Below are 20349 nucleotides of genomic sequence, written 5' to 3' on the forward strand. Positions count from 1 at the left end.
GCGCTCCGAGGCTCCAGCCAGCCAGCCAGTATTGTCCCCATTCGTGGCCATTTTGAGGAAAACACGTAGCCATTTTAGGAAAGAAGAAGAAGAAGAAGAAAAAGAAAAAAGAAAAAAAAATACCAGTCTCCCCTCTTTTCTCTCCTTCTCTGCCTCCTCGCAGACGGGGGAGAAGTCTTTTTAGGGACTTTAAAAGAGGTTTTTGCACAGTGGGATAGACTCCAGCCGGTCTCCCCACACTAAAAAAAAAAAAAAAAAAAAAAAGAAGTCTCCTACATTTTCAGCGCTATTTACTGCAGAAGGCAATGTTTTTGTTATTTATTTTTCTCTCTCCGTCAGTATTAAGTTGTCGACCCCGGGGGTGCGTTCCTTCATCTTTTGTCTGTTTTTCTGCCCCTTTTTTAAAAAATTCTTTCTTTTCTTTTTGACTTTTTTTGCACTTGGTTTGGAAAAGAGCCGTTTTAGGGAACAAAAAAAAAAACAAAAAACAAAAAAAAACAACCAAAAATGTTGCCTTACGTGTGCAGATGTTTCGTATCATACCGACAGGGTGTTTCTTTTTTTTTTTGTTGTTTTTTTTCTTGGGGGGGGGGGGGGTGGGTTGGTTGTTGTGAGGGGTCATTCTTATTTCAGAATAAGTGCATGGCTCGTGATTCACTCAAAAAAATAAAGAATAAAAACGATTTAAAAAAAGAAGAAAAAAAACCTTTGAAAATAAAAAAAAGAACATTAAAAAAAAATGTTTCTCATACATTTGCCATGGCAGCGCACATTCCCCCCCCCCTCCCCCCTTCCCCAAAATCCCGAAAATCCCATGGCAATGAAAATCACTGTCTACAGGTAACATTAAAAAAGAAAAGAAAAGAAAAGAAAGACAGAAAACGAGAATGGACGAGTCTGTATCATTCCTCTCATCGTTGCAGTGTTACTTTTTGCTCTCGTATTTTTTTTTTAATTTTTAATTTTTTTTCTTGCGCTTTTACTTCTTTTTTTAGTTTTTTCTTTTATTTTGGAAACAGGAAACACTATTTAAAAAAAAAAAAAAAAAAAACTGCCAGAAACTGCACAGTTCACTCAGGCGCCACAGAGCACAACCGCGTTCAAACTCAGCTAACCGCTCCAGCTTTCCACAGCCGGCAGGGGAACGAGGCCTTTCTCTGCTTTTCTCACCGCTTCTTCTTCGTCTCCTGCTCCTCCTCCTCTTCGTCCTCTTCTTCACCACCTCCTCTTCTTCACCACCTCCTCCTCCACCTCCTCCTCCTCTCTTCTGTTTGCTCATCCTAGCTGTAGGACTAGTGGAATGGATGTTTACACAGGGAAACGTGGCTTAATGTATGTATGTAATGTATGTATGTACTGTACTGTATGTATGTGGGACATAGTAAAGGGAGGGGGAGGGGGGGGGTCACAACATTATGCTGTCATCATAGCACACACACACACATTTACACACATACACACATACATGCACACAGGCTCGGAAACAGGAAGCAGCTGCAGGTTCTCCATTTTAACCAGACTGAAGTCGGCAGTTTGCATCAAAATGAGTCAAATTTGTCGGTTTTCTCGCTGCGACTCTAACTACGTCAATAAATCTCCTTAATGCACCTGAAAATTATTTAAATTATTTAGTTTTTTATCCTATTTGTATTTATTTACCTGTTAGAATGTGTGTTCTGTGAGAAATAGGAAGTACTGACACTTTTTTATTTATTTATTGTCCTAAAAAAAGAAGTCCAAAGTGAGTCTAAAAACACTGGAGTCTATAAAACAGCCACCATGTGATGATGTAATCTCTCACCAGGTGGCTAAAATGCTGCTCGCACTCTTTAGTGAAGCGTCAAACCAGCTGGTAAAGAAACTTTCTAAGAGTATATTTTCGACATGTAGCTTGTTTCTCTTCCCATTGAAACTTTCCCTTTTGTGATATTTTTAGTAACAGGAGTCGTTCCTTTCAGCTTCAGTTAAACAGTCTTGTAGTTTCAGTGCTGTCAAAAAAAAAAAAGAAAGGAGAAAAAAAAAGCCCCTGAAATGTCACTCGTGGTGTGAAAGCAGAGTCACAGTGAGAGTAGAAACATATAAAATATAAAATAAGTAGAGAGCAAAGGGGGTTAAAACACTCAACCAGACCACCAGACAGCAGAATATTCAGCCTTAAATCACACGACTGCTTAATTAATCACATAAAGTTCAATCAGTTCAATCACAAGAGAACGTGTGTCGCCCTCTGGTGGCGTAATATGTGTACTGCGTTTCATTTGGGAAGAGAAAACCTGCAAATTTGAACAGAAAATTGACCAAAATTGTCTTAAAAATCTTAATTTATAAGATTTCCCCCCCACTTCTCACATTCCTGAAGGTTTTTTTCAGTTATTATTTTATTTTATTTTTTAGGTGTGATCACCTGTTTTAGTTGATTTAATATCTAATTTAAATCTGAGCTTGATTAATTGTATAATCACTAATATTTTGTGCAAGCAGCTGAGAGTTTCAGTGTGTTGATTAAAGCTTAAATGTGACGTTTCCTTTTGGTCTTGAACCATCAATAATAATAATGATAATAATAGAGCATGTGTCTCCCTCTAGTGGCGTAAAATGTGCACTGCGTTTCATTAGGGAAGAGAAAAAACCTGAAATTATGACCAAAAATTTGAAAAAAATGCACCTGATTTGTTGACTTTTTACCAGGGTTGGCTCAATGGGAGGGTTAGGTTTACTTGAAATCATGATTTTAATATAACAAAACTGCTATAAAGCCTAAATACATATCTTTTAAAGGCCTTTTCTTTTTACTAGATGTGAACTATAAGCCTTTAACAAGATACACTTTACCTTGAATTATGTAACTTTAGCAGCTGAGTGCAGTGCAGGTTAAAATCCTCAGTCACATGACACCAAACATCTATTGTAAAAACTATATTTGTAGTCATGTCCGCCCTAAAATACTGTGAATATATTATATGAATACTTCAGACAGCAGTGTGTCTCTATGATCCTCTCGCTCTTGGTGGTCTCAAACTCTACTCCTGGAGAGTTACTACCCTGCATATTTTAGGTATCTCTCCACTTTAACACATCTGATTCTAATTATTAACTCATCATCAAGCCTGTTGACGAGCTTCAGCTGCTTGATAACGAGTTAATAAGTAGAATCAGGTGTGTTAGAGTGGGGAGATATACCTGAAAACATGCAGGGCAGTAGCTCCATTATAGTATATAACTAAGTATTTATAGCTTGGAGAATATTGCAGATCCAAAACTGATAGAAGGAGCGGAAAAGGTGCAATTAAAAATGCTACTTCAGCACCACGGACAGCGTCATGGATTCATCAATACACAGCTCAGTTTGGCTGCTGATATTTCACAGTCGTAACGGGGCAATAGAGTCTAACTTGCACCAACCTCAGTCACATAAAGGATTAATGAGTCAGGTAGATTAAACTAACTATGTTAAGCTACACAGCAGTGATGGTATCCCCCTCGTTAGAGAGCCGACTGCCTGCGAGAAACTGGCAAATTTGATTCACACCTGCAGAAAAACTGCCGACTTTTAATAAGAGTCTTGAAAGCAGAAACTCGTCATGGTTCCTGCACATGTCTGGAAAAGGTCCGGAGAAGGTATTTGGTGATTCTCCAAGGTCTTAAAAAAAAAAAAGCTAGCTACGTAAGATTGTGGGAAAATTGTTGTTTTTTTCGGATTCCCCCGACTTCACGTGAAAACATATCAAAACGAGTAGAAATGTTGAGGTTAAGTTTTCAGAAGAGGGTTTGAAAGCTGCGCAGGAACCTTGTGAACTCTACTTGAACCGGAGCTCGTCAAGGTTTTCAGACACACACACACACACAGAGAGATACACACACAGATACACACACAGATACACAAAGACTGTTTTTAGATGATAAATCAAGAGTTTAATTATTAGAAACGAGGCTTCCAGCTCCAGATGCCAGGGTCGGGTCGGGGGTAGTAGGGGGGTAGTAGTGGGGGGGGGGGGGGGGGGGGGGGGGGGGATCTGTCCCTGTCTGTTGTATCAGTATTACAAGAAGAAAAGAAAAAAAGTATTTACACACAAACATGTTTTTAAAAACCTTGAACGGAGGGTTTAAATAAATAAATAAATCACTAATCATGTCACCGATATCACGAGAAAACTGAGCCGTGAGACACTCATGTATGAAGACTGTGAGGACTGCCGGAAAAAAAGTCGAGTCGCCCCCAAAACACCTTGTTGATGTAAATATGCAATGCCTTTTTTTTTTTTTTTCTTTTCTTTCTTTTTTTCCTCCTTTTTGGGGTCTTTTTTTTGTGGCATCTTGACAAACAAAAGACATAAAGAGACATAACGTTTTTTTTTTGTTTTTTTCTTCTGTGTGACTGTACTTCAAGCTTGCTGATGAGAATAGTGACCGAAAAAAAATACAACAAAAACAAACTCAAAACTGCATTTAAGGAAGAAACAAAAAAAATCACACACAAAAAAAAGAAGGAAATCGTGTCAAAGACTGGACCATTACATTGGTTTTACTCTTTTATTTGTATTTTTTTGGGTTGATACGACGCCTCGACTCGTCCACACAGAGGATGTTTCCATGGAGACGAACCCCCCCACCCCTAACCCCCTTCCTTGCCTTCCCTCCGTTGCTATGGTCCCCCTCTTCGCCGCCCCCCTGAATAAATAACCGACTCCCAATTTCTGTGAGGACATGACTGTAACTGTGGAGTCTGCACTGTCATTTTTGCCCCTCCCACCCCCCCCCCCCTCCCTCCCTTCATCCTCTTTTAAAAAGAAAGACGAAGAAGAAAACTGAAAACACAAAAAGTGGGACCATGGTTGACGTTTTTTTTATTCTTTTTTTTTTGCCGTGCTAGTTTCATCATCCCTCGCTCCTCCTTTTTTTTTGTACCATAGTACTCGTTTTATTTATGTTTGTCATTCTAGGCAGTTTTACCTTGTATGTTGTTCAGTCAGTTTTAAAAGAAAAAAAAAGGCACCTCTTGAAAGTCGCTGAAGGATGATGATGATGATGTTTATGATGAAGATGATGATGATGGATGCATTAACTGAAGTCTGTTTTTATTCAGTTTTTCTTTTCTTTTGTTTTTCTTTTTTTGTTTTTTTGGATCGTTTGCTTGTTTGTTTTCTTACCAAAACATTAGGAGCAAGAACCCAGTAGTGGACTTGCATTGCCGTGGTAGTATTTATTTTGAATTAAATTAAAAAGAAATACATTTCAGGGTTTCTGCTGTCGTGACTCTTTAATATTGGTTTTGTTTTTTTAAATCTCTTTCTGCCCTTAAAGTGATGGTTCGGCATAATTTCAACCTAGCGTCATATGCACCATGCGGTCTATCTGACCACCCGCTCTGCTTTTTTTTTTTCCATTTTGTCGCAAACTGGTGGAGTTAGAGCCATCAGCCGAATGGCTTAGTACAGGCGCTAATGGACCCACCAGTGTATCTTGTAAATTACTCCACTAATAATGCCTGGATAAAGCTGTAAACATCGCCGAAATCCGTGTGGTCGCGCGAGATCTCCTCACAGCACATCTAGAGATCTGTGCGGGGATCTCGCGCGACCACACGGGATTTCACGTGATCGCGCGAGATTTCGACGATGTTTACAGCTTTAGCAGTAGCAGCAGAGTAAAAGCCATCAGGTAAGTGTTTATTTTAATAAACTCCTGGTGTATTACAAACTTTCCAATGCATAGATTTGAGTAAAGACCTTATTTGTACTACTGTAGAAGTTGATAACAATCCAGGCGTTATTAGTGGAGTAATTTACGAGATACACTGGTGGGTCCGCAGAGCCTGTACTAAGCTATTCATCTGATGGCTCTAACTCCCAATATTAGCAAAAAAGGGCTGAGGCTGTGATTAGATGGGACCTCATGGTGCATATGACGCTAGGTCGAAATTACGCCGAACACATCACTTTATAGAGAAAACTGACTTCATTTCAACCTCTAATTCTTATTTGTTAAAGTCTTCAAAAAAGAGTGTTTTTTTTAGCTTCACTGTGCAGACTTTGTTTACAACATTTATCTGCTGAAAGGTGGAAAGTTTTAAGCATCATTTCTGACATCACAAATAGTTTCGAACCAATCGTTGTCCCAGTATAAAACTTGGACTTTACATCTTTTTAACCAGCAGGAAAACAGGAAGAAATGAAACATATTTGCATTTTATAATTCAGGAATTTTTAATGGAGGAAGAATTTTCTTTTAATGGATTTTTAACAAGATAATTTAACTTTTTTTGTGTCAAAATAACACCACATAAAATTCTGATTGAAATAAGAGTATTTTATATCCATCTTAAATCATGTCTAGTGGTTTAAAACAACAACAAAAAAAACAAAAGCTGAAGTTGCTGAATGTTTGACACAAAAAGAGGTCAGGACTCGTCTGTTTCTTACCAACCAGAACATGAAAAAGTTTGTGTGGTAGATACTGGCACAACTGGACCCAAAAAAACTAAAAGTCTGCACACTGTAGCTCCCAATGCAGGTGTGATTTAATGGGATATCAAATTATACCTGCATTGGAGCATTGGTCATTTATCTTCCAAAACTCAACACTGGTGTCGGGTATCGTTTCAAAAATTCAACATGATACAAACAGATACTTTTCTTTTTCTCTTAATGAAGATAAACATTGAATATTATTAAAATAATGTTTAACCCTCCTGTTGTCCTCGAGTCAAGGAAGGAAGGGAGGAAGAAGGAAGGAAAGGAGTGAGAAAGGAAGGAAGGGAGGAACAAGGAAGGAAGGGAGGGAGGAAGAAGGAAGGAAAGGAGGGAGGAAGAAGGAAGGAAAGGAGGGAGGGAGGAAGGAAGGGAAGAAGGAGGGGAGGGAGGAAAGAAGGAAGGTAGGGGGAGGAAAGAAGGAGGGAGGGAGGGAGGGAGGGAGGAAGGGAGGGAGGGAGGAAGGAAGGAAGGGAGGGCGACACAAAGGTTAAACAACCAGATGCTCAAAAGGTGAAAAACACAAACAACCTGATCAAAGAATAACTAAAATTGACTCTGATTCAGATATTTGATTCAAAACTTTCTATAATAATCCAGGTTACAGTTTCATAATCTCTGTAGTAGAAAGTAGAAAAATGAGCCCTCACAGCTGCTTTTATCAGGAACAGAGATAACAGCACAGATTTGTACATATTTATACTCATAAACCACCAAAAAAACAACAATAATGTAACTTGATGATAAATGTTAACATGCTAAAGTTTGCATGTAGCTTAAAGTACGATCCTAATAATAGCATCATCTTCCATTTTCTACGACTGAAACCAAAAACGATGGCTTAGATTAACTGGTTCATAATGAGCTTTATAATCTCACGTTGCTGCTACAAAGCTCTAAACTTAAGTCTTAAGGCCGTTTCCTGTGATCTACACTTGCTCGACTTGGTCTGAAACAAAAAAAATCCAGAACAAAAAAAAAACATAAAACAGACCGGATGTCACAAAGCAGCAGCCGGCAGGACTGAGTGACATCATCCAAAGGTTTCCTCTTCTCCTCCACGCTGCAGCTTTTTAGGGCGCCGTCACATTTGCACAGTATCTGAGTCTGTCGAGTTGACGGCTCGGCTCGTGGATGCTGAGATCAAACCGGGACCAGCATCAGTGAAGCAGCGGCGGCGGCAGCGATCACTCCGGTATAGCAGGAGGCCAATCGACATCTACAGACTGACGAGAAAAAGAACAGGCGTGTTGAGATCAGCAACGACTCCTCATCACATTTAAACACTTAGTCAATTGTTATTAAAGCTACCCTTACCTTTGTTACATTTTACACATTGTATGTTTAGGTTAAAATGCTATTAATAAGGTAATGGCTCTAAAAGGATAGAGAGATCCACCAGGCATAGAAACTCATCATTATTCCATTCTCATAATATTCTGTGAAAACTCTGACCAATCATATAATTCGGTCCGAATAATATTGGCCGAGCGACCACATTTAGTAATTACGTGTTCCCCACCCGGAAGAGAGTCTGTTGTGGGTCCACCGGCATTATAATACATCCATGATCCACAGAGATAGCCGTAAACGGACAGTAGCGACTGACAATGACCGACGAAAAGCGGGCCACCGGCTTCCAACCTCCAGCCGCTCCCACGGGAAAAAGAAAAACGATGTATATATATATATATATATAGTGCGCGTTCGTGGAGACATCCCAACTCTCCCGGAAGTTACGGGAGTCTCTCGCATATTGATAGCGTCTCCATGACAACCACAAATGAGACGTAATCTCCCAGAATCTGGAGTAAACGAGCAAGAGCGCGTGTTTTTGTGTGACTATCAATGCAGCGCGTGTGAGAGCAAAGCGTCCTTATAGCTCTGTGTTACCGCTGATTAGTCCTAACCCTGTCAGGTTGCGGTTGGTCTCACCTCCACGTCCAGCTCCAGGATGTCCGTGTCCGTCTTCAGCAGCTGACACAGGTTGGGTTTGGTCCGGCCGAAGTCTCCGTGGACGAACTCTTTGATGTAAACTGTTGGCTGATGTTAAGGATTAAAAGCTGCTGTCTGATGGGAAGGTAAAATCAACAGATGGACCGTTTTCAGAGAGATACGACTGCTTACATCTCTATTTTAAACTTAGTTATTTAACCTTCGTCTGTTCCTTCTTTCCTCCCTTCATTCCTTCTTTCCTTCCTCCACCCCCCATTCTTCCTTCCTTCTGTCCTTCCTTCCTCCCTCCATCCTCTTTCCTTCCCTCCTTCCTCCGTTCCTTCCTTCCTTCCTCCCTCTTTCCTTCCCTCCTTCCTTCCTTTTCCCTTCCTTCCTACCTTCTTCCTCTGTCCTTCTTTCCTTCCTTCCTCCCTTCCCCTTTTCCTTTTTCCCTCCCTCCTTCCTTCCTTCTTTCCTCCGTCCTTCCTTAAAGAAGTAAAATTAAGGTTTAAATTTAAAATAATAATGACAATAATAATAATAATTATAATAATAATAATAATAATAATAAAGTTATAAAATAAACAAAATTTAAAAATAAGTAAATAATAAAAAATTAAAAAATTATTGTAAAGTGGAGAAAAACAATAAATAAATAAAAAAGTGTAAATTGTAAAGGTGATGTGAGGATACGTCCGGCCTGAGTCCTCAGTCCCAGGTGGAAGTGATGTGGATCCAGGAAGCGGGCGTTCATAGTGTGGATGACTCGCTGTCGGACGGCCAGCGCCCGGCGGTGCAAAACCCTCAGAGGAGTCTTCTGGTCCAGAGTCAGATCCTGACGGGACAAACAGAGAGAGACCACATGCCTTAAAATAAGTCTGGGAGGGGATCTTTACATTTAGAAGCTTTATGTACAACTAATACTCTTAATTGCTCTTATAAGTATCAGACTTTATGTGTGTGTGTGTGTGTGTGTGTGTGTGTGTGTGTGTGTGTGTGTGTGTGTGTGTGTGTGTGTGTGTGTGTCACTGACTTTGATCTCATCGATGAAAGTGATGTCTTCTCTCTGGATCGGTTTCTGGGTCCAGATGAGAGCCGTGTACGACTTGGTCTTCTCCTCCTCGCCCTCCTTCATCCGACCCATGGCCTCTCTGCACACACACACACACACACACACACACACACACACACACACACACACACACACACACACACACACACACACACTTATTAATCAATCAATCAATCAATTATTTAGAGTTTAGTTCGATGAGTTGATTTAAAGAAAATGATTAGACATATATTTTCATAACCGATTGATTGTTAAAGCCATTTTTTTTCTACTAAAAACATTCATCCAGCTTCTTAATTATAAAGATTTGCAGCTTTTCTTCATCATAAATGACAGTAAATTGAATAATTTGGGGGGATTTAGACTGTTGGTTGCATCACTTTGGGCTTTAGGACATTGTGACGGAGATTTTCTGATAATTAAATAATAATTAGTTGCAGCCTTGCAATCATTTAAAAATACTAAAGAGTTTAAAGCTGCATTTCTGTTGCTGATGCTTCCCAAATGAAGAAAAAAGACTTTCAACTACTTTTTAATAGTCTTGTGTGAAAAGATTAATTGAAGACTAATTGAATATACATAAATATAAATAATAATATAAAGTGCAGGTTCAGTTTCTTACCTGCTGACAATCTGCAGATCTCTCACTTTGATTTTGTCTGAAGAGTTGTTGATAGTCTGAAAACATGGAAAAAATGGATTCATAACTATTTATTATATTTATGTAAGACATTAAAACACTGTATGTGTAATGAGAGTAAACATCAGTTTTATATCATCTTTCATAAACACACTGGTGCAGGGTGAAATATCCCAAACACTAATGTGAGTCTGAGAGCGATCATCACCTCCTGCAGCTGCTTCATCTCCGCTCTGCTGAGTCGGGACGTGTGAGGATTCAGCAGCTCCATCGCAAACGGACGACCTGCGAAATACACCGAGAAACACACTTCAGGTGACAAAACCAGAGTTCTTCTACAGAGAGCCTGTTCACTCCCTGTTGATGCCACAGTACAGGAATTAGCTGTAGAGGGCGCTAGCGAGTTAGTCTTCAATGAGTGAATGGAGCTAAATGGCTTAAATAAAGTGGCATAAAGTGACATAAAATGGCGTGATGTGGAGTGAAGTGGCGTTTTGACTACCTCATGAGCGCCCCCTTACACAACCGACAGTTTTGACAGTCAGAGTTTTCCTCCTGTTAGAAACTCTCTGACATATGACGGAGTATTAGGACCAGACTTTTGTGGAAATTACGAGAATAAAGTAATAATATTACGAGAAAAAGAGTCATAATTTTACGATAATAAATTCGTAACATTACGAGAATAAAGTTGTAATATTGCGAGAATAAAGTCGTAATATTGCGAGAATAAAGTTCGCAATATTGCGAGAATAAAGTCGTAATATTGCGAGAATAAAGTCGCAATATTGCGAGAATAAGTCGTAATATTGCGAGAATAAAGTCGTAATATTGCGAGAGTAAAGTCGTAATATTGCGAGAGTAAAGTCGTAATATTGCGAGAGTAAAGTCGTAATATTACGAGAAAAAAGTCGTAATATTGTGAGAATAAAGTTGCAATATTGCGAGAATAAAGTCGCAATATTACGAGAATAAAGTCGTAATATTACGAGAAAAATAGTCATAATTTTACGATAATAAATTCGTAACATTACGAGAATAAAGTGGTAATATTGCGAGAATAAATGTCATAATATTACGAGAATAAAGTCAAAATATTACGAGGAAAAGTCATAATTTTACGATAATAAATTCATAACCTTACTAGAATAAAGTTGTAATATTGCAAGAATAAAGTTGTAATATTACGAGAAAGTCATTAATATTACGAGAATAAAGTCGTAATATTGCGAGAATAAAGTCATAATATTACGAGAAAAAAGTCGTAATATTGTGAGAATAAAAGTCGTAATATTGCGAGAATAAAGTCGTAATATTACGACTTTATTCTCGTAATATTACGACGATAATAAATTTGTAACATTACTAGAATAAAGTAATATTGGGAGAATAAAGTTGGAATATTACGAGGAAAAAAGTCGTAATATTGCGAGAATAAACTCATAATATCAAGATAATAAAGTCATAATATTACGAGAAAAAAGTCGTAATATTGCGAGAATAAAGTCGTAATATTGCGAGAATAAGTCGTAATATTGCAAGAATAAAGTCGTAATATTGCGAGAATAAAGTCGTAACATTAGGAGAATAAAGTCGTAATAATGCGAGAATAAAGTCGTAACATTACGAGAATAAAGTCATAACATTACCTTGCAGTCGACTGCTACTCGACTCTCGTCCGTGTGGTTCTTTCTTCCAAACAGACTCAGTCGTTTGCACAATCGTTTCAAAGTCCTGATACTGATAATAATTTGATGCTGATGAGCCAAAAGATGAAGTATTTCCTTATTTGTGAACCGATACCAAAGTATAACTTCACAAGATGCTCAACATTCCTCATTTTAACGCAGCGGAAGAGTTCTCATTAAATTACTACTTTATTCTCGTGATTGTTCACGACTTTATTCTCGTAATGTTACGACTTTTTTCTCGTAATGTTACGACTTTATTCTCGTAATATTATGACTTTATTCTCGTAATGTTACGACTTCATTCTCGTAATATTACGACTTTATTCTCATAATAATGCAACTTTATTCTCACAATATTACGACTTATTCTTGTAATATTATGACTTTATTCTCGTAATATTACGACTTTTATTCTCGTAATATTACGACTTTTATTCTCGTAATATTACGACTATATTCCTCGCAATATTACGACTTTATTCTCGTAATATTACGACTTTATTCTCGTAATATTACGACTTTATTCTCGCAATATTACGACTTTATTCTCGTAATATTACGACTTTATTCTCGCAATATTACGACTTTATTCTCGTAATATTACGACTTTATTCTCGCAATATTACGACTTTATTCTCGCAATATTACGACTTTATTCTCGCAATATTACGACTTTTTCTCGTAATTTCCACCAAAAATAAAAAGTTCTCTAGTCTGGCCCTAATACTCCGTCGTACCGTTAAAATGCTCTGAAAGTGGGCAAAAAAATGCATCTCACCGTTTCCCGAGAGTCCGTACGTCCACATCCTCCCTGCCGGACGAGGAGAAATTAAATCCTGTAATAAAATAAAATAAAGACGTAAGATGAGACAGAGTCCTCCAGCTGCTTCAGCCACAAACCTGCTGTTGTTATTTCGGACTCACCGTCGGCCCTGAAGGAGGACAGGACGGGAGCAGCGATCAGCTCCTCTACTGACGACTCCATCCTCCGCTCTCCATCGATCACCCACAGGTGTCTGAGGCAGACTGCGGCAGAACTTATTGTACCTCCCTGAACATCAGGAGGGAGAGGAGTCAATGTCTGATCCAGCAAACGCTTAACCTTATCAGTGTTGGGGGTAACGCGTTGCAAAAGTAACGTGTTACAGTAATATATCACATTTAGGCAGTAACAGAGTAATATAACGCGTTACTAAATATATTTTGGTAATATTATTACAGTTGTTGAGTCCAGTAACGCGTTACAATCCCAGCTGTCGCACAGGCGGAGGTTTAAAAAAAAAAAAAACAACCCAGGCGCAACAGCCGTAAATAAAGAGGAGAAGAAGACGGTTTTAAATCAACAGAAGAAGAAGACGGTTTGGTTTGGAGATGGCAACATGGCAAAGATGATAATTAAACGTTTTCTAAGTGGTTAAACTCACAGAAAAGGACAATAACTCACAGTAAGTTGGACTTTATGTGCTGGTGGGAGGCCGAGGGAACTGTCTATTGTCTACGGCTAAAAAATAGTACAAGTAACCTCAAGAAACACCCGGAGAGACGCACAGCAACAAATATTGCGCGCCTTTATTTTGTAATGCCTTGTCCTAAATGTTTGATTTTGGTGAAAGTAACTAAAAAGTAATGAGTAACTTATTACTCTACACAGAAGGTAATATTGTAAAGAAACATATTACTTTCAAATGTGAGTGACTAGTAATATGAAATATATTACATTTTGGAAGTAACTTGCCCAACACTGAACTTTATACATTTATACATAAAAACAGATTTTTTTTTTACCTGCCACAAACACAGACACGTGGAGACACTGTATATCCTGCGCTGTGCAGCTGGAGCTCGGCCGTGTCGGAGGACAGGGGAAGTGTCTGAAAAACAATCAGCATTTATAAGTTTTTTTTAACCCTTACATACTGTTTGGGTCCAATTTGACCATTGGCGGTTCGATTCCCGGCTCCTCCAGTCTGCATGTCGATGTTTAAACCTCAAATTGCTCCCATTGCTGTGCAAAATGGTGTGTGATTGTTAGGTTACCTCCTGATGTGTGGTCGCTCCTGCCATCGGTGTATGAATGTGTGTGAATGTGTGAATGAGACACGTAATGTAAAAGTGCTTTGAGTGGTCATAACGACTAGAAAAGCTCTATATAAGTAAAGTCCATTTACTATTTTAGACATTTGAAAGCAAAACAAAAAAACCTAAATAAAATCTAGTTTTCTGAAAAGTCAATGATTTATTGTTATGCAGCTGGTATCATGAGACCTACCATCCTTTATTATCAATGAATTAACAGAGATAAATAAAGCTGTTATGTTCTAGCTTTAGATACATTAACATTACATCATAATACAGTGTGATTTTATTTTCACACCATAAATGATTATAGTGTGAAACCAAAATAACAACAAGAATACAAAATACATTAATCACACTAATTATACTCCAGTCAAGGTCAGAATATGAACAGTATGTAAAGAGTTAAAGATCTGACACATATATATATATATATATATATATATATATATATATTATATATATATATAATATATATATATATATATATATATATATTATATATATATATATATATAATATATATATATATATATATATATAATATCAAAGACGATGCTTACTTCAGGAATTTGCTGTCAGATAGTCTTTTCCAGAGCTTTGACGACGGCCATCCTGGTGAACAGCGACTGCAGAGACACGAAGAAAAAATAAGAATATTAATCAAAACTATTTATTGCTCCCGGGGTCAGAATTGACCCCGGTCTGTTTTGACTATTCTTTCTTTCCTCCCTTCCTTCCTTCCATCCTGTCCTTCTTTCCTTCCATCTGTCCTCCCTCCCCTCCTTCTCTCTTCTTTCCTTCCTCTCTCTTCCTCCCTTCCTTCTTTCCTTCTTCCCTTCAGTCCTTCCTCCTTTCCTCTGTCCTTCTTCCTCCCTTCCTCTTTTCCTTTCTCCCTTCCTCCCTCCTTCCTTCTTTCCTCCCTCCTACCTTCTTTCCTTCCTTCCTTCTTTCCTCCGTCATTCTTCTTTCCTTTCCTTCCTTCCTCCTTTCTTCCCTCCTTCCTCCCTTCCCTCCTTCCTTCCTCCTTCCTCCCTTCCTTCTTTCCTTCCTCCCTCCTTCACTTAATCCTTCTTTCTTTCCTTCCTCTCTTTTTCCTCCCTTCCTTCTTTCCTTCCTCCTTTCCTCTGTCCTTCTTTCCTTCCTTCCTCCCTCCTCTTTTCCTTTCTCCCTTCCTCTTTTTCCTTTCTCCCTTCCTCCTCTCCTTCCCTCTTTCCTCCCTCCTACCTTCCCTTCCTTCCTTCCTTCTTTCCTTTCCTTCCTTCCTCCCTTTCTTCCCTCCTTCCTTCCTCCCTCCTCCCTTCCTTCTTTCCTTCCTCCCTCCTTCACTTCATCCTTCTTTCTTTCCTTCCTTCCTCCCTCCTTTCCTTCCTTCCTCCCTCCTTCCTTCTTCCTTGACTCGAGGACAACAGGAGGGTTAAGAGTCTTTATGTTCCTCACCAGTTTGTTCTTGGTTGGTTTGAAGCAGTCGCCACATGTTGTTGCACTGCAGGAAACAAGAAGCAGACAAACATTTACCTTTATATTATTTACCTTATTTTAAGCTTTATTTGTGGCTCTGCTGTACAGTAATCACTCACCTATATTTACCCTCCAACATTTTATCTGAGTGTCTCCACTATAAGAGCCTTTAAATATTCCATTTGCCCCCACTCACTATCGATTAAACAATTTATTATACAGGGATTAATGAATGAGTGAATAAGGGAGTGAGTTCAGATTGTAATCCTTTTATTAAATCTGGAGTTAATCGACTCTTTGAGGATCTTAACCTTGTGTCGTCCTCCCTCGGGTCAAATTGACCCCGTATGTTTTGACTGTTCCTTCTTTCCTTACTTCCTTCTTTCTTCCCACCTTCCTTCCTTCTCTCTTTATTTCCTTCCTCTCTCTTTCCTCCCTTCCTTCTTTCCTTCCCACCTTCCTTCCTTCCTCCTTCTCTCTTTCTTTCCTCCCCCCTACCTTCCTCCCTTCCTTCTTTCCTTCCTTCCTCCATACCTCTTTTCCTTTCTCCCTCCCTCCTACCTTCCTTCCTTCCTTCTTTCTCCGTCCTTCCTTCTTTCTTTCCTGCCTTCCTTCCTCCTCCTTTCCTTCCTTCTTCCTCCCTCCTTTCATTCCTTCTTCCTCCCTTCCTTCCTTTCCTCCTTCCCTCCCTCCTTTCTTTCCTCCCTCCTTTCTTTCCTCCCTTCCTTCCTCCCTCCTTTCCTTTCATTCCTTCTTCTCCCTCCTTTCCTTCCTTCTTCCTCCTTCCTTTCCTTCCTTCTTCCTCCTTCCTTTCCTTCCTTCCTTCTTCCTCCCTTCCATCCTTCTTCCTTGACTCCAGGACAACAGGAGGGTTTAGTAGTTTAGGACTCACAGGAAATGGCAGTCAGCGTCAGTCTCTGGGTGAATGAACTCCACACCGACCTCGAACTGACTCTGAAAAAAACAAAAATATATATAGAAAAAGTTAACATCCTAGTTTATCACCTAATGTTGGAAATATATAATATATATGATGTGTTGTGAGACATTAGTGGGAGAAAAGGAGAATAAACCAGTTCTGAAAATATAAACTAAGACAATTATTTCCTCGTCATCTTCTTTAAAATGGAAGGAAGGATGGAAAGGAGGGAGGAAGGAAGGGAGGAAAGAAGGATGGAAAGGAGGGAGGAAGGAAGGATGGAAAGGAGGGGGGAAGGAAGGAAAGGAGGGAGGGAATAAGGGAGGAAGGGAGGAAAGGAAAGAAGGAAGGGGGAAAGGAAGGAAGGAAGGACGGAGGAAAGAAGGAAGGAGGGAAGGTAGGGGGAGGAAAGAAAGAGAGAAGGAGGAGGAGGAAAGAAGGAAGGGGAGGAAGGAAAGGAAGGAAGGAAGGACAGAGGAAAGAAGGAAGGAGGGGAGGGAGGGAGAAAGGAAAAGAGGAAGGGAAGAAGGAAGGGAGGAAAGGAAAGAAGGAAGGGAGGAAGGAAAGGACGGTGGGAAGGAAGGGAGGAAAGGAAAGAAGGAAGGGAGGAAGGAAGGACGAGGAAAGAAGTAAGGAGGGAGTGAGGGAGAAAGGAAAAGAGGAAGGGAGGAAAGAAGGAAGGGAGGAAGGTAGGGGGGAGGAAAGAAAGAGAAGGAGGGAGGGAGGAAAGAAGGAAGGGAGGAAGGAAAAGAAAGGAAGGGAGGAAGGAAGGACAGAATGAAGGGAGGAAAGAAGGAACAGTCAAAACAGACGGGGTCAATTTGACCCGGGAGGACAACAGGAAGTTAAAGTTCAAATTAAAATACAAATATATATAAAATCAAGCTTGTATCAATCAATCAGACTTTATTTCTATAGCAAACACTGTCTTAGCTCTCACGAACATCCAGAGGTAGAATAAAAACCCAGATAAACTTTTGGGGGGGGGGTCCACCTACCTTGATAACCACAGCAACACCTCCCAGCTCCTTGGCAACCAGACCCTGCATGACCCCACTGAAGGCCTCCTTCACCTGGATGACGTCGTCCTTGTCGAGCACAGAGCTCTTCTCTCTGAGCCAGGAAACAAACTCTTTTAATTTTATTCATTTTATTTCCTACTTTACTTTTACTTCTAGACTTGTCCCAATAAATACTTTTGTTGGACGATATATTGTCTCAGAAATAATCATGATAAACGATATTATTACTTCTGTAAAAACACAGTTTAACCTTCCTGTCGTCCTCCCGGGTCAAATTGACCCCGTCTGTTTTGACTGTTCCTTTCTTCCTCCCTTCATTCCTTCCATATGTCCTTCCTCCCTCCTTCTTTCTCTCTTTCTTCCTTCCTTCTATCCTTCCTTCCTCCTTTCCTTCATCCATTCCCCTTTCTTCCTTCCTTCTGTCCTTCCTTCCTTCCTCCCTCCTTCTTTCCTTCCTCCATTCCCCTTTCTTCCTTCCTTCTGTCCTTCCTTCCTTCCTCCCTCCTCCTTTCTTCCTCCATTCCCCTTTCTTCCTTCCTTCTGTCCTTCCTTCCTCCCTTCCTCTTTTCCTTTCTCCCTCCCTCCTTCTTTCCTCCTTCCCTCCTACCTTCCTTCCTTCTTTCCTCCGCCCTTCCTTCCTTCCTCCCTCCTTTCCTTCCTTCTTTCTTCCGCCCTTCCTTCCTTCCTCTTTTCTTCCTTCTTCCACCCTTCCTTCCGTACTCCTTTCCTTCTTCTTCCTCCCTTCCATCATCCTTTCCTTCCTCTTTTCCTTCCTTCTTCCACCCTTCCTTCCTTACTCCTTTCCTTCCTTCTTCCTCCCTTCCATCATCCTTCCTTCTTCCTCCCTCCCTCCCTTCCTTCCTTGACTCGAGGACAACAGGAGGGTTAAAACATCTTTACCTGACTTCTTTCTTCACATGGAGCCAACAGGAATGCTGCAGGAGTAAAATATAAATAAATTAAGAGTTAACAAACATCTAATATAACACATAAGAAACTTGATGCAACAATCTATAATTCAGCCTTTGCTTCATTATAATGATGTTTTATACACGCAGGTTTTTAACTCTGTGTATCACAGTGCAGCTCACTCTATAACAGGTGATATATTTCTCACCATTGCCTGCTTTAACCCCTCGTGTCGTCCTCACGGGTCAAATTGACCCTGTCTGTTTTTGACTGTTCCTTCCTTCCTTCCTCCCTGCCTCCTTCTTTCCTTCCTTCCTCCCTCCCTCCTTCCTTTCCTTCCTTCTCTATTTCTTTGCTTCCCCCTACCTTCCTTCTTTCCTCTGTCCTTCTTTCCTTCCTTCCTCTTTTTCTTTCCTCCCTCCCTCCTTCCTTTCCTTCCTTCCCTTCTTTCCTTCCCTTCTTTCCTCCTTTCCTTCCTTCCTTTCCTTTCCCCCCTTCCTTCCTTCCTCCCTCCCTCCTTCTTTCCTTCCCTCCTTCTTCCTTCCTCTTGTCCTTCCTCCCTCCCTCCTTCCTTTCCTTCCCTTCTTTCCTTCCCTTCTTTCCTCCCTTCCTCCCTCCCTCCCTCCTTCTTTTCCTTCCCTTCTCCCTCCCTCCTTCCTTTTCCTTCATTCTTCCCTCCTTTCTTCTTTCCTCCCTCCTTCTCTCTTTCTTTCCTCCCCCCTACCTTCCTTCTTTCCTCTGTCCTTCCCGGTCCTTCCTCCTGTCCATCCTTCCTTCCTCCCTTCCACCCATCCTTCCTTCCTCCCTTCCTTCCTTAACTCGAAGACAACAGGAGGGTTAATAGACAGAAGGGATTGTTTGTATTGTTTGTTGTTTATCTTTAAAGCCTCAGTGGAAACACTCAGCCCAGTTATCTTTCTTTGTTAGTAATATAATAATGAAGTGATACTTTTAGGTTTTAGACAGACACACACAGACAGTCTCTGACCTCGCGGACACACAGCTGAGCAGGCAGAGACACGGAAAGAACCAATGTGTCAAACGTGTAGTTTTCTGTTTTCACCGTCTCTGCGATCTGCGAAGAAAACAACCAGAATCATCATTTCAACAACGTTATTAACGCGTTTACTTTGACAGCCTGAATATAAATTAGGGCTGTTTAAGTTATGGCGATTATGGCAAAAAATCAAAATCACGATTAATTGAACTTTTAACCTTGATTACGATTAATGAAGGATTATCTCCATCCTTGATGAACAATTATGTATTTTCACAGTTTCTTTAGTTTTGTATTTTACACATGAGGATCTTTAGGGGGGGTAAAATAATGATGTTTTTAAGGTGTGACGCTGTGGTTAATGTTTAGTTAACTTGATTAGAACTATGTAAAGATCATGGTTTGGGTTCAAATGATCATTAAAGATATGCAACCTTTGCTGTCATGGCAACAGTGAACATCACGATTAATTGACAACAAGATTAAGTCCATTAGAGTTTCTAAATGTCGGTTTTGATTATTTTTCGATTAATTGCCCAGCCCTAATATAAATATATCATATAAATAATATAATGTTACACACACACCAACAGAAGAGAGAAACTAGATATTCTCCAACATTATAAAGTCACATATTTTCCCTCCACGCACCTTGACGGCTCGACTCGGCCCACACAGATCCTGCAGGATCCCCAAACACAGCATGCACACATCCGACTCCTTCACTCCTTCTGGCGGAGCGTCGCTCACGCCGGGATCCAGTTTAGCTTTTTTACTCGGCGGGTCGTCCGATGCCTCCGACACTGATGCATCCTGGGATTTGTTGTCTTCCTCTGTGGACTCTGGCACTGATGCTGGATCTGGATCTTGGGATTTGCCGTTTTTCTGTGTCGCTGCTGATGAACGTTTGAAGCTCCTTCAGTGTTTCCTGTGAAAAGACGACACGATGGCGATAAGAGAGAAAGCATGAGCTGAGCCACTATAATTACGTTATTGACTTATTGTAGAATAACATAATTATCAGCTTTCAAATGACAATAATATTGTTTATCGCGATTATTTTTGAGACAATAGGAAAACAAAAGGAAGGAAAGGAGGGAGGAAAGGAGGGAGGAAGGAAGGGAAGAGAGGAAGAAGGAAGGAAAGGAGGAAGGAAGGAG

General features: G+C 40.1%; 1 protein-coding gene across 1 annotated transcript; it reads right to left on the reverse strand.

Annotated features, from left to right (window-relative positions):
* Positions 1–7064: 7064 nt before the first annotated feature.
* pus10 (pseudouridine synthase 10) lies at positions 7065–20020 on the reverse strand (the record flags this gene model as incomplete). Its single annotated transcript, XM_062434965.1, is given in 18 exon segments — positions 7065–7693; positions 8403–8503; positions 9096–9237; positions 9436–9553; positions 10097–10152; positions 10323–10467; positions 12584–12641; positions 12730–12814; positions 12816–12856; positions 13591–13676; positions 14445–14470; positions 14472–14510; positions 15322–15367; positions 16235–16296; positions 17260–17374; positions 18184–18218; positions 19181–19267; positions 19841–20020. Coding segments are annotated over 18 exon segments (1461 nt in total), but the record flags the coding sequence as incomplete, so codon positions are not given.
* Positions 20021–20349: the final 329 nt, after the last annotated feature.

Source organism: Scomber scombrus, chromosome 2 (genome assembly GCF_963691925.1).
Source record: "Scomber scombrus chromosome 2, fScoSco1.1, whole genome shotgun sequence".
Taxonomy (NCBI): Eukaryota; Metazoa; Chordata; class Actinopteri; order Scombriformes; family Scombridae; genus Scomber; species Scomber scombrus.